This window comes from Panthera leo, chromosome C1 (assembly GCF_018350215.1).
Source record: "Panthera leo isolate Ple1 chromosome C1, P.leo_Ple1_pat1.1, whole genome shotgun sequence".
NCBI classification, from domain to species: domain Eukaryota; kingdom Metazoa; phylum Chordata; class Mammalia; order Carnivora; family Felidae; genus Panthera; species Panthera leo.
The window spans coordinates 71,950,571-71,963,473 of NC_056686.1; the positions used below are offsets into that span (position 1 = coordinate 71,950,571).

General features: G+C 34.3%; 1 protein-coding gene across 1 annotated transcript in view; it reads right to left on the reverse strand.

The window, feature by feature from the left end:
• COL24A1 (collagen type XXIV alpha 1 chain) overlaps window positions 1-12,903 on the reverse strand; it is a 404,395-nt gene that overhangs the window by 107,212 nt on the left and 284,280 nt on the right. Inside the window, exons 36-37 of the mRNA XM_042952735.1 lie at window positions 12,813-12,866; window positions 12,542-12,649 (exon numbers count right to left, since the gene is read on the reverse strand). Coding sequence (XP_042808669.1) covers window positions 12,542-12,649; window positions 12,813-12,866 — 162 coding nt within the window. The remainder of the gene's footprint in view (window positions 1-12,541; window positions 12,650-12,812; window positions 12,867-12,903) is intronic.

Here is a 12,903-nt window from a genome sequence, read left to right on the forward strand (position 1 = left end):
TGGTGGATCATATAGGAACTCCATGTTTATCATTTTGAGAAAATGCCAAATTGATTTACAAAGTGGCTGTACCATTTTATATCCCATCAGCAATGTATATTTACATCTTCAGCAACATTTGATATTTTCTGGGTTTTTTTATTTTTAATTTTTTTTTATTAAAACCATCCTAGTCAAGTGAAGTGGCATCTCGTTGTGGTTTTATTTGAATTTTCCTAATGGCTAATAATGTTGATCATCTTTTCAATTGCTTATTGGCTAACTATATATCTTCTTTGGAGAAACATCTGTTTAAATGTTTCACTCAATTTTTAAATTGGCTTACCTTTTTACTACTGAGTTGGAAGAGTTCTTTGCATATTTTGGATACAGTCCTTTATCATATATGATTTGCAAATATTTTCTCCCTTTTCATGGGTGTCTTTTCACTGCCCTAATGGTGTTTTTTGAAGCACAAAATTATTTTCTTTCTCTCTTTTCTTCTTTCTTTCCTTCCTTCCTTCCTTCCTCTCCTCCATCCCTCCTTTTTTCTTTCCTTTTTTTTTTTGTAGGTAGGGTTTACATCCAGTATGGGGAGCCCAACATGGGCCTGAACTTACAACCTTGAGATCAAGAGCTGAGCTGAAATCAAGAATTGAATGCTCAACCAACTGAGCCAGCCAGCACAAAACTTTTAATTTTAATGAAGTCCAGTTTATTTTTTCTTTTGTCACTTATACTTTTGGTGCTATCTAAGAAAACTTTGCATAAATCAAGGTCATGAAGATTTACTGGTATGTTTTCTTCTAAGACATTTATAGTTTTAGCTCTTAAATTTTGGTCTATGATCCATTTTGAGTTAATTTTTGTGTGTAGGATAAGGGTCCAACTTTATTCTTTTGCATGCAGGTATCTACTTGTTTTAACACCATTTGTTGGAAAGATCATTATTTTTCCCTTTGACTTTTCTTAGCACATAGCATGTTCTTGTAATTCAAATTTATCTTGTTCTATTTTTGTCCCCTGGGATTTATTTTATTCATTGAGACAGCCAATAATGTTAATATAGTAAACAAAGTTTGGGAGTTATAGAGTGATTCCTATCACAGGTTATGTTCCTCTTCTGTCTGAAACCTTTCAATGCCTTTTTACTACACTTTGCATAAAAAAACCAAACTTTGTACCATGATTTAAATAATCCTTCATGATCTGCTTCCTATTTATTTCTTCAAGCTCATCTCAAAAAACTTTTCACTATTCTCTATGCTATAGCTATAATTAGCTTCCCTTTAGTTTTCCAAATACATCTAGACCATTCCCACTTCCAGATATTGGCCCTTACTACTCCGTCTGCCTTGAGTGATCTCTCAAAGTTCTTGGCATGACTGGTTCTTTTTCATTCTTCAGATCTCAACTGAATCCTCCCCTGTCCAGAGAATCCTCCCCTCAATGCCCTATTGGAAATAGGCTTCTATTCTCTTAACCAGCTATTATTTTTCATCACCCTATTTGTTTCCATCATTGCATTTATTGCTATCTGCAATGATCTAGTCTATTGTCAGTGTTCACAATATCATAAAATCTGAGACCAGGAATCTTGCTAATCTTGTTCCCCCTTGGTATTTCCATTGCTTAGCAGAGTTCTTGATTCATAGAAGGTACTCAAAACTTTCCTTGAATTAATGAATGGACAAATACATTTTATAGAGTCACAGTCTATGAAGCTAATAAAATTTTGGAGCATCTAAGTTAATGCTTTTTTTTTTTTAAAGCTATAGAACCTTTTCTTCCAAAGAAAGCCTATACAGAATCTCATGTTAGATATACATACAAAGATTTTTTTCTGACTCACATAGTAATAGAAGAAACACTCTTGCCCATTCAGCATCCCTCCCTGACACAGTCATCTTGGGATGCTCTGCCCAGCTCCAACCCCTTTATCATGTATAATGTGTAAACTGAGAAACCAAAGAAGGACTCACCCAACAATGTACAGCTCTTTAGTGGTAGAGTAGGGACAGTGGTAGAGCAATTCTTGCATAATGGTCAGTGCAGAGGTCTTTCTATTTCTGTGTTGCTTTATGACACAACAGTTCAGAACAAACAAGCCTAAGACCAGAGTCATAAAAATCATTCAGAAGATAAAGATTTAAATAAGTCCTTTACTCCTTAATGCCACTGACCTCAAATTTCCAAACTTATTATTTTTTAGGGTTTCCAAGGAAATTATCTCAGAAATAAGATTCATGTATACCTTATTATTCTTTTCTAACTAATGATAAGTCCTTTCATCTTTCTGACTTTGCTTTGTAAGATCCTATTAAAAACGCTTCTTAGCTTTATTTTGCTTCATCTTTTCTCAAGATATTCCCCTATTCCTAATTATCATACCACTCTATCTATACAGGTGGGAAAAAAATCACACTTCAAGAAATCCAACCAAGTTTTGTCCTAACAGATAAAATAAGACAATTTCATTTTTACATATTCAACTTTTAACTTCCATAGCTTCACATCTGTTTAGATGTTAGATAGTACAGTGATAGATTTTTAAGGAAATGGATGACAGACCGTAACTCAGGCAGATGTTTCTTCTCAGATGCTTCCAAATTCTTCTCTCATACAGAGTTATGCGTTTAGGCAACTGAATACTTTAGCATAGAATTCAAGCATAAAATACACATTTTAAAATTATGCTCAAAGTAGTCTAAATCTTAGATTTAGGAATTTGTAACTGATGCTTCCCCTGCCTTATTTTTCAACCTAGTTCTCATTTTCCAGTCTTCTAGAGAGAAGAACATTTCTTTTCTTGAAAAATAAATTGTATTTCTTTTTTTCTCACTGTCTTGTTTATTTTTAAAGAATAGGTAGCATCTTTGTGACATTGCCTAAGGAAGAATGTTTTTAAAGTGAAAAATAAATCCAACATCAGGCTGTCTGATTAAGCAATAGTTCCTTGGATCATAAAATTCTTTTGAAAAAAATGTGCCATGGTATTTTTATTGGGTTTATGAGCTGAAAGACATTTAAAATTCCAAAGAGAACAACAAAAAGAATAAAAAAGAAACACACATGTGTTGTTACTAAAAAAGGCACCAAAGATGTGTACAAGGCAAGATTATTCCTGGGAAAAATTATGAAGCAGATGAAATCTGTGTTTATCATTTTTCTATGTCTTGTTTTGAGCCTCTTTTTTCATCTCTGTTCTGCCCATCACCAGCTGTCAGGCTGCATCATCCCCATCTGGGGTTCCTGTCTGTTATCCTATGGCATGGCTAGACCTTTTATTTAGTTCTGTGTTCTTCCCACCAACACTTAGGATTCTGCTTGGGAAGTAAGCTAGGTGATTAAAAAAATCCATGCTAAAGTATTATTAATTGTTAATGACTTTCTTACATAAAAATAATTTGGTAAGAATTCTCAGAAAGATAATTACACTTTTTCAGCATTTGTTACATGGCTTCTCTGTGAGTCCAGCCCTGATGAGTCCTCTACAAAAGATGAAAATGTCAATAACCCCCCAAAAAGGCAAAACATAAGCCCAAGGCTGGTCACCTCATGGAGTAGTGTGGCTTAGAGGCATAGAAGTCAGACAATAAAGGAGCTAGAGTCAGCTCTGCCATCTGCAATTATACTTATCTTTCTCTGAGTCTATATTTTTCAGTTGTAAAGTGGGGAAAATAAAGCACTATTGGATTATTGGAAGGATTCTGTGAGAAAATGTAAGTGAAATTCTATTGTTCAGTGCCTGGACCAATAGTTTGAAGATAATATTGGGGGGTGATTCCCCAGTGCTTTATATTTGCTGCAGTGAAGCACCTATCATAGTTTTCCAGGACTGAGAGAGCAGGATGGAATAGAAATGGACACTTTACCACTTATGTAAAACCAGAGGGAAGAAAGACTCAACTTGTCAATTGCTAAAAAACAGGAGACATTTCTGATTCATCCTCAAACTTCAAATGTCACTTTGAAATACATTGGTATAATTATCTATTATTTTGCAGAAGAGGTGAGATCGCATTATTTTAATAGATACTAAAGGAATTATAATTATGGGTAAATGATATGAATGGCAAGGTAGCCAGTTTGTGCTTAATTTATGGTATTTGTTGTATTCTTCTAGATAGGGCTTCTTCTTAGTTCTTGGAGATGTAATTGAGATTACTAGGGGCAGGAAATATCTTTAAAAGGCTAAATAAGACCCCTAGGGTATGGCAAAAAGAGAAATCATTTTATGGTAGGGTCATAAGTAATGACTCCCAAGATATGAGAATATCTTCAAAGGCAAGAATACTTAGAAAAGTAAAGAGAGAATAATCTTGGGAGGAGAACACATGTTTAAACATGTGAGATAAAGACGAGGGGACAGTAAAGTAAAAAGACAAAATGTCCAGAGAGGCCTTATCTAGAAGATGTAACAAATATCATAAATTAAGGATTTAAGCAAGAAAAAAGCTGTTCTCATTATTTATTTACATCTTCTACTGGCTCTGTGGTGAGAGAATCTGTCCAATACATTTAGAATTTCCCTTGAAGTAATACTACAATTTTATATCAGATTCTGATAGTTTAAATTATGCCTGCAAAGGACTTCTTATGGCATTCTAGAGTTAGGACATTCCTCTACCGGAATAATGTCAGCTCGATGAATAAAAATCAGAAATAGTCAATCAAACTAAGTTTGAGATAACACAAAATGTTCCCCTTCAAATGCTTTATGACAGAATTTCCATAGCTGAGGTGACATCGTCAGGATAGTCACATAAGTCATTCCTGAATTCAGCCATCCTCAGAAGAAGACCAAGTAGCTAGTATCCATATAAAAGACCCACCATTGTGAAAATCCCAGAACCTGAGGGTGAGGCTGAGGCACTCTCCTAGATCACAGGGATACAGAAGGACCAAGCAGAAAGGTAAGAGTAAAGATTTCACTTTGATTGTATTGTCCTTTCCTCAGAGCAGCAGAGTACTGCATCAAGTGGCTCCCTTGGCTTATAGTTTCTCCAGTGAGGAAAAGAAAAATCCAAAATGCACATTTAGCTCCCCCAGTATTGTAGAATATTTCCAAGGTAGCCCAATAAGGTTTCACCTCATGGGGATCATTGGGAAAGACTGCAGACTTGACTACTAAGGATCAGATAGAGACAGAGAAGAGAGGCAAGGATTACAGCATCCTGCACCAGATCTTGGTGGACTGCATTCTTGATTGCAGTAGCACCTGAGCAGAGATCCAAGTCAGTGATTCTGCACATCTGCAGAGCTGAGTTTGTGGCTCTGTCTGGTCAGAGATCTTGGCTGAAGTGTTCTGTATTATTTGGGTCCCCAGCCAAAGGGTCATACTTGCTGTGGAGCCCATTATATGTCCCTGAGTAGTCAGGGAAGCAAACCTGAAACCTTGCCCAACAGCTAAGCATATACTCCCATCTCACTCAACCAGGATTGCCTGGCCATAGAATTTGGGCATTTGTGGAATCCATACTATAGCCCTACTCAGACAGGCAGCCAAACCAGCAGCCCCATCAAAATGTTGGGCATGACCAGAGAATCTGAACAGTGGCCCCAGACAGTCTTGGAACTCAGCTTAAAGTACTGCCCAGCTGTAAAGTCCAGCCAACATCTCTACTCAGCAGCAAAATATAGTTAATGGCCCTGTCCAGTTACTAGGCACAGCTTGTAACCGTGGATAGGCAAGAAGCCCAGCAAGTGGTCCTGCCCAATCACAAAGCATAGACTTCAGCCCCACCCAACAAAAGAGCTCAAGAGTAATGCCACCCATGAAGCATATAGTCTCCAGCCTCAACCAACACTGAGATTTAGCTGGAGGCCCCACTTGACCAGAAAGCCAGGCAAGTGACCTTAAGCAACACAGAGGCACAGCCAGTGGCCTAGGTAATCATGAAGCACAGTCTGCGACTCTGCACAAAATTGGGACATAGCCTGTGGGTCTGTCCCACTGTGAAACCATGCTTGTTGTCTCATGAAAATGGAGTGCAGCCAGTAGCACTATCCAGTTAGGATGCACAAGATGAGACCTTGCCTAAATACAGAGTCCAATCAGAGGCATTGCCTTGCCAGGCAATACAGCCTAAGATCTCACCCTATCAGCATCCCTACCCAACTAGGGTGCCTATTCACTGGCCTCACTTGAACATGAAGTTCAAGACAGCAGGCTCACTTAGCTGCAGAGAACAGCCAGTGACAACCCTCCCCCAACTTCAGAACGTGGGTAGGGACCTTGCACAACTGGAGACCCCAGTGGCAAGCTGTACCTACCACAAATTCTAGCAGTTAACTAGTCCAGTATCCCAAGCAAAGCAGACTGGTGAAGGACTTTCCCTGCCAAAATGAACCTCTAATGTCTGGAAGAGAGACTACTTACTCAAATGTGCCGATACCAGTGCAAGGATACAAGGATCATAAAGAATCAAGTGACAACACCAAAGGAAACTAATAAAACTTCAATAACTGATATGAAAGTAATGGAATTCCATGGACTTTCTGACAAATAATTCAGAGTAATCCTCTTAAAGAAGTACAGTGAACTATAAGAACTATAAGAACACACAAACAGACAAGTAAAATTAGAAAAACAATGCATGAACAAAATGAGAAATTCAACAAAGAAATAGAAACCATAAAAATAAATAAAATAAAAATCCTAGAGATGAACAATACAATGACTGAACTAAAGAATTCAATAGAGAGCTTCAGCAGTAGACTGAACCAAGCAGTAGCAGTGAACTCAATAAGTTGTTTGAAGTCACCCAGAGGAGTAAAATGAAAAAAGCAAAACAAACAAAACAAAGTGAAGAAAGTCTAAGGTACTTATGAGATAGCATCAAGTAAACTAATACGTGCGTGCATTGTGATGAGACCAGAAGGAGAAGAAAAAGGACCAGAAAGTCTATTTGAAGATATAATGGCTGAAAATGTCTCAAACGTGGGGAGAGAAATGGATATCCAGGTTCTTGAGGCCTAAAGGATCCCAAATAAGTTGCATCTAAAAAGAATTACTTTGAGACACATCATAATTAAATTATAAAAAGTCAAAGACAAAGAGAATTTGGGGAGCAGCAAGAGAAAATTGACTTGTCACAAAAGAGAGCCTCCATATGACTATAAGTACATCTTTCAGCAGAAACTGCAGGTAGTAAAAAGTCAAAAATTTGCTTCAAAATACTGAAAGGAAAAAAAAAGTCAACCAAGAATACTATACCCAGTAAAGCTGTCTTTCAGAAATGAAGATGTGGTAAGGACTGTTCCTCCAAAACAAAAGCTTATGAGTTCATCACCACTAAGACTGTCTTACAAGAAATACTAAAGGGCACTTTTCAAGCTCAAATAAAAAAATATAATTAATGTCATAAAAACATGAATGTGTAAAACTCACCAACAGATATAAATATATATACATATTCAAAGCCAGATTCTCTAATATTGTAATGATGGTGCATAAATCACTTATAACTCTAGTTAAAAAGTTCAAAAACAAACATATTAAACTAAAATAACTAAAATAATTTGTTACTGTATACATAATATAAAAAGATGTCAATTGTAACATTAATGACCTGAAATGTGAAGAGGGGAGAAGAAGTAAAAGTATAAAGTTTCTGTATACTATTGCAGTTGTTACCTGCTTAAAATAGGATGCTATAAGATATTTTATGTAAGCCACAAAGGAAGAGTGTGGTCGATACACAAATTTTAATAAAAGATTAAGTCACACTGCTACAAAAAAGTCATAAAATCACAAAGTAAGACAATAAGGGAGAAAACGAGGAAGAAATGATCTATAAAACAGTCAGCAATTAATTAAATGTCAATAGGAAGACCTTATCAAAAATTACTTTAATTGTAAATGTATTAAATCCACTAATCAAAAAATACAGAATAGCTGCATGGATAAAAAGACAAGAGTGACCTATATACTGCCTGCAAGTGACACTTAAACTTTAAGGACACACAAAGACAGAGTGAAGAAATGGAAAAAGATACTTCAAGAAAAAGAAACAAGGGTAACCAAGAGAAAGCAGGGATACTTACGCTAACATTAGACAAAGTAGACTGTAAGCTAACTAATCATAAGAGAAAAAGAAGGTCATTACATAATGATAATAAATAATATATAATTATAAGTATTTGTGCACCAAACATTGGAGCTTTTAAATACATAAAGCAAATACTAACAGAAATAAAAGAAGAAATACAAAGCAACATAATAATAGTTGGGAGACTTTAATAGCCTACTCTCTAAAATGGTTACATCATCCAGGCAGAGAATCAATAAGACAACAATGGATTTGAATAACACTATAAACCAAATATACCTAACAGACATATATAGACTATTCCATCTAACAGCAGCAGAATATACATTCTTTTTAAGCCTACATGAAATATTTTCAAGGACAGATCATATATAAGGTCACAATGCAAGTCTCAACAAACTTAGGAAAATAGAAATTATATCAAGCATCTTTTTAACCACAATGGTATCAAACTAGAAATCAACAATAGGAAGAGAGCTGGAAAATTCACAAATACGTAGAAATTAAAAAGCATATTCCTCAACAAACAATGGATGAAAGAAGAAAGCAAAAGGGAAATAAAAAAATCGTTAGACAAACAAAAATAGACACACAACATAGCAAAATTTATGGAATGCAGCAAAAGCAGTTCTAAGTGGGGAGTTTGCAGTGATAAAAGCCTACATTAAAAAAAGGAGAAAGATCTCAAATAAGTAACTTAACGTTACACCTCAAAGAAGTAGGAAAAAAAGAGCAAACTAAAGCCAAAGTTAGCAGAAGAAGTGATGAAGATTAGAGCAAAAAGGAAGTGAAATAGAAAACAGAAAAGTTATAGAAAAGATTAACAAAAGTAATACTGTAAAATCTTGGATTGCTTCGTATATTGTAACTTGTTCTGCGAGTGTTCTGCAAAATGAGCCCACATGTCTAATAAGTTTTAACTTGATAAATGAGCGATGCCTTGAAATATGAGTTATCATGACACTGAACATGACATGATAACAACTGAGCCAACAGTTCTTTCTCTCTGTCACTGAGGGATTGTGGGTGATCATCTTCCATGCTTGGATGCTCAGTCACAGGCCGTGTGGTGTTTGGCAGAAATCAGTGATTTTTCAAAACACTGGAAGGTACGCACAAATGGTACTAGTATATTTTTTGTCACTTCAAAGGACCTATTGACAGTCCTTTGCTTTTCCACACAAGAGTAAGCTTAGGAATGCTTTGCTTCATTCTAGGTCATTGGATAGGTTCCTGTTAAAGTTTCATGGAAAGAAAAAGATTCAATTGAACCAATAGACAGTAGTGATTCTGTTAGTGATAGTGAAAGTCATCCTACACAATAACCCTCCTCTCTCTTGTCTCCCTCACACCAGCCACGAAGGTTTTCAAAGGTCAGTGCAGGCTAATTTGCTTATTTTTCTTAATATTTTGTATTTTCTTTAATATTTTGTATTATATTATAGTATTATAATCATTTTTATATGAATAATTTTGGATTGTGAAACAAATCATCTGAGTTTCCATTATTTCTTATGGGGAGATTTGCTTTAATATACAAGTGTTTTGCATTACAAGCATGTTTCCAGAACAAACTATGCTTGCAAACCAAGGTTTTACTGTAGTCGGTTTCTTAAAATGATAAACAAAATTGACAAACTTTTAGCTAGACTCACTAACACAGAAAGGCCTCAAGCACAGAAATGAAAGAGAAGACATTATAAGTGAGACATTATACTACAGAAAGACTAAAGTTCATAAGAGACTATTCAGATACAATTATTTGTCAACAAATTGGACAACTTAGAAGAAATGGATAAATTCCTAGAAACATAGTACTTACCAAGACTGAATCATGAAGAAATAGAAAATTTTAATAGACCAATAATGAATAAAGAGACTGAATCAGTAATGAAAAACCTCTCAACAAAGAAAAATAGATTTTGCTGATGAATTCCACCAAACATTTAAAGACAAATTAATGATAATATTTCTCAAATTCTTTCAAAATTTTGAAGAGGAGAAAATACACCCAAGCTCATGTCTACATTACTTTGATACTAAAGCCAGATAAGGATATTATAAGAAAATAAAAGCACAGCCCAATATCCCTAATGAATATAGATGTAAAAATTCTCAACAGAATAGTAGCAAATTAAATTCAGCACATTAAAAGGATCATACACCATGATCCAGTGGGATTTATTCCAGGAATGCAAGGATTGTTTGTCTACAAATCAATCAATGTGATAAACCCTACTCGGAGAATTAAAGAAAACCATATGATTATCTCAATAGATGCAGAAAGAGTACTTGGCAAAATTCAATAACCTTTCATGATGAAAACTTTCAACAAAGCAGGAATGGGGGGAACAAACTTCAACATAATAAAGGTTATATATGACAAACCCACTACTAATATCATGTTCAACAGTGAAAGATTAAAAACTTTTCCTCTAAGATCAGCAACAAGAGACCAAGGTGCCCACTCTCACCATTTCTATTCAACATAGTACTAGAAATCCTACCCAGAGAAATTAGGCAAGAAAAAGAAATAAAAGGCATTCAAATTTGAGAGGAATAAAACTGTCCCTGAAGATATACATTATCTTCATATAGAGAAAACCCTAAAGACTCCACAAAAGAACTGTTAAAATTAATAAATGACTTCAGAAAAACAATATACAAAATCACCTATAAAACCCAGTCATGTTTCTATACACTAACAATATATATCTAAAAAAGAAATAAAACATTCCTATTTATAATAGCATCAAAAATAATAAAATACTTAGGAATAAATATAACCAAGGAAGTGAAATATCTATGCAGTGAAAACTATAAGACATTCATGAAAGAAACTGAAGACACATAAATGGAGAGATATATCATGTTCATAGGTAGGAATAATTAATATTTTCAAAATGTCCATATTACCCCAAACCATCTACAGATGCAATGTAATTCCTTTCAAGATAACAGCTGCATGCTTTACAGGAACAGAAAAAATCCTAAAATTTGCCTGGAACCACAAAATACTCCAAATAACCAAAACAACATTGAGAAAGAAAAATAAAGCTGGAGGTATCACACCTATTAATTTCAAACTATATATACTAATCAAAACAGTATGATACTGCCATTAAAACAGACATATAGATTAATGAAAAAAAATAGAGAACCCAGAAATAAATGCATGCATATATGGTCAACTTACATTTGAAAAAAATGGTGTATATGTATGTGTATATATATATATACATATATATATATGTATACACACACACACTATATATATATACACACACATATATATATATATACACATATATATATATACATATATATATATGTGTGTGTATATATATATAGTGTGTGTGTGTATACATATATATATATGTATATATGTGTATATATATGTGTGTGTATACATATATATATACGTATATATGTATACATATATATGTGTGTATATATATATATAGTGGGTGTGTATACATATATATATACACACACACACCATTTTTTTCAAATGTAAGTTGATATATATATATATATATATATATATATATATATAGTGGGTGTGTATACATATATATATATATATACACACCATTTTTTTCAAATGTAAGTTGACCATATATATGTATATACATATATATAAATATGGGGTGTATATATATATATATATATATATATATATATATATATAGTATTGTGGTTTATATACACAATGGAATATTGTTCAACCACAAAAAGAAGGAAATTCTGACATGTGCAACAACATGAATGGACCTAGAAGGCATTGTTATGCGCAGAGGAAAAAAAATACTATATGATCTTATATATGTATGTACAATATATGTGTATTATCTACAAAAAACTGAAATCATTGAAACAGAGTACATTGATGATTGTTGCCAGTAGTGGACAGATGGGGAAATAGTCAATGGGTACAAGCTTCCACTTATAAAATAAATAACCCATAGAGATCTAATATACAATGTGGTGACTACTTCACAATATTATATATTTGAAAGTTGTTAAGAGAGCAAATGTGAAATGGTGGATGTATTAACTAATTCTATTTGGTAATCATTTATATATATGCATATATATGTATATGTATATATGTGTATCAAATCATCACATTGTACACATACATACACATACATACATACATACATTGTACACATACATAACATTGTACACAATGTTACTTGTTAATTATATCTCAAAGTGGGAGAAAAAAACTTCAAGGACTTGTGTGTCACATGGAAAAAGTGTCTTTCTTCCTTGGATATTAAGTAGGCTGATAATCAGTCCCTGGTTTGGCCGTCTTTCAAGTCACAGTTCCACACTTTCAATTACCCAATGGACGTATAAGGTAATCAGAATGTATCTGTGTTTGTGTCTGTGTGTGTGTGTGTCAGTGTGTGTGTGTGTGTGTGTGTGTGTGTGTGTGTGTGTGTGTAGATGTAGGGGACTGAATTTACTGAGTACTCAAAAATGAACCCAGCACTACTCACCGGAGGACCCATCAGACCTGGTCCACCCAAGGGTCCTGAAGCCCCTGGTAAGCCCGTCTCTCCTTTTTCTCCATCTTCTCCAGGAAGACCCCTTCCTCCTGGGTTTCCCTGTAACCCAGTAGAAATTTTTAAGAAAGGGAGAGCAACACAATAATTACATCACACAATAAGCAGATTTTTGTTTAGAACATAAAAGTAATTATGTAATTATGTAATATTTTAAAGATTTCATAAAAAATCTACTTATACATAGTGAGAAAGTATAATTTACCTTTAATCCATCTTTTCCTTGGAGACCTTCTTCTCCAGGTGCTCCTGGTTCACCCTATTGTGTAGCAAAAACAGTAAGATTTATTGTTTTG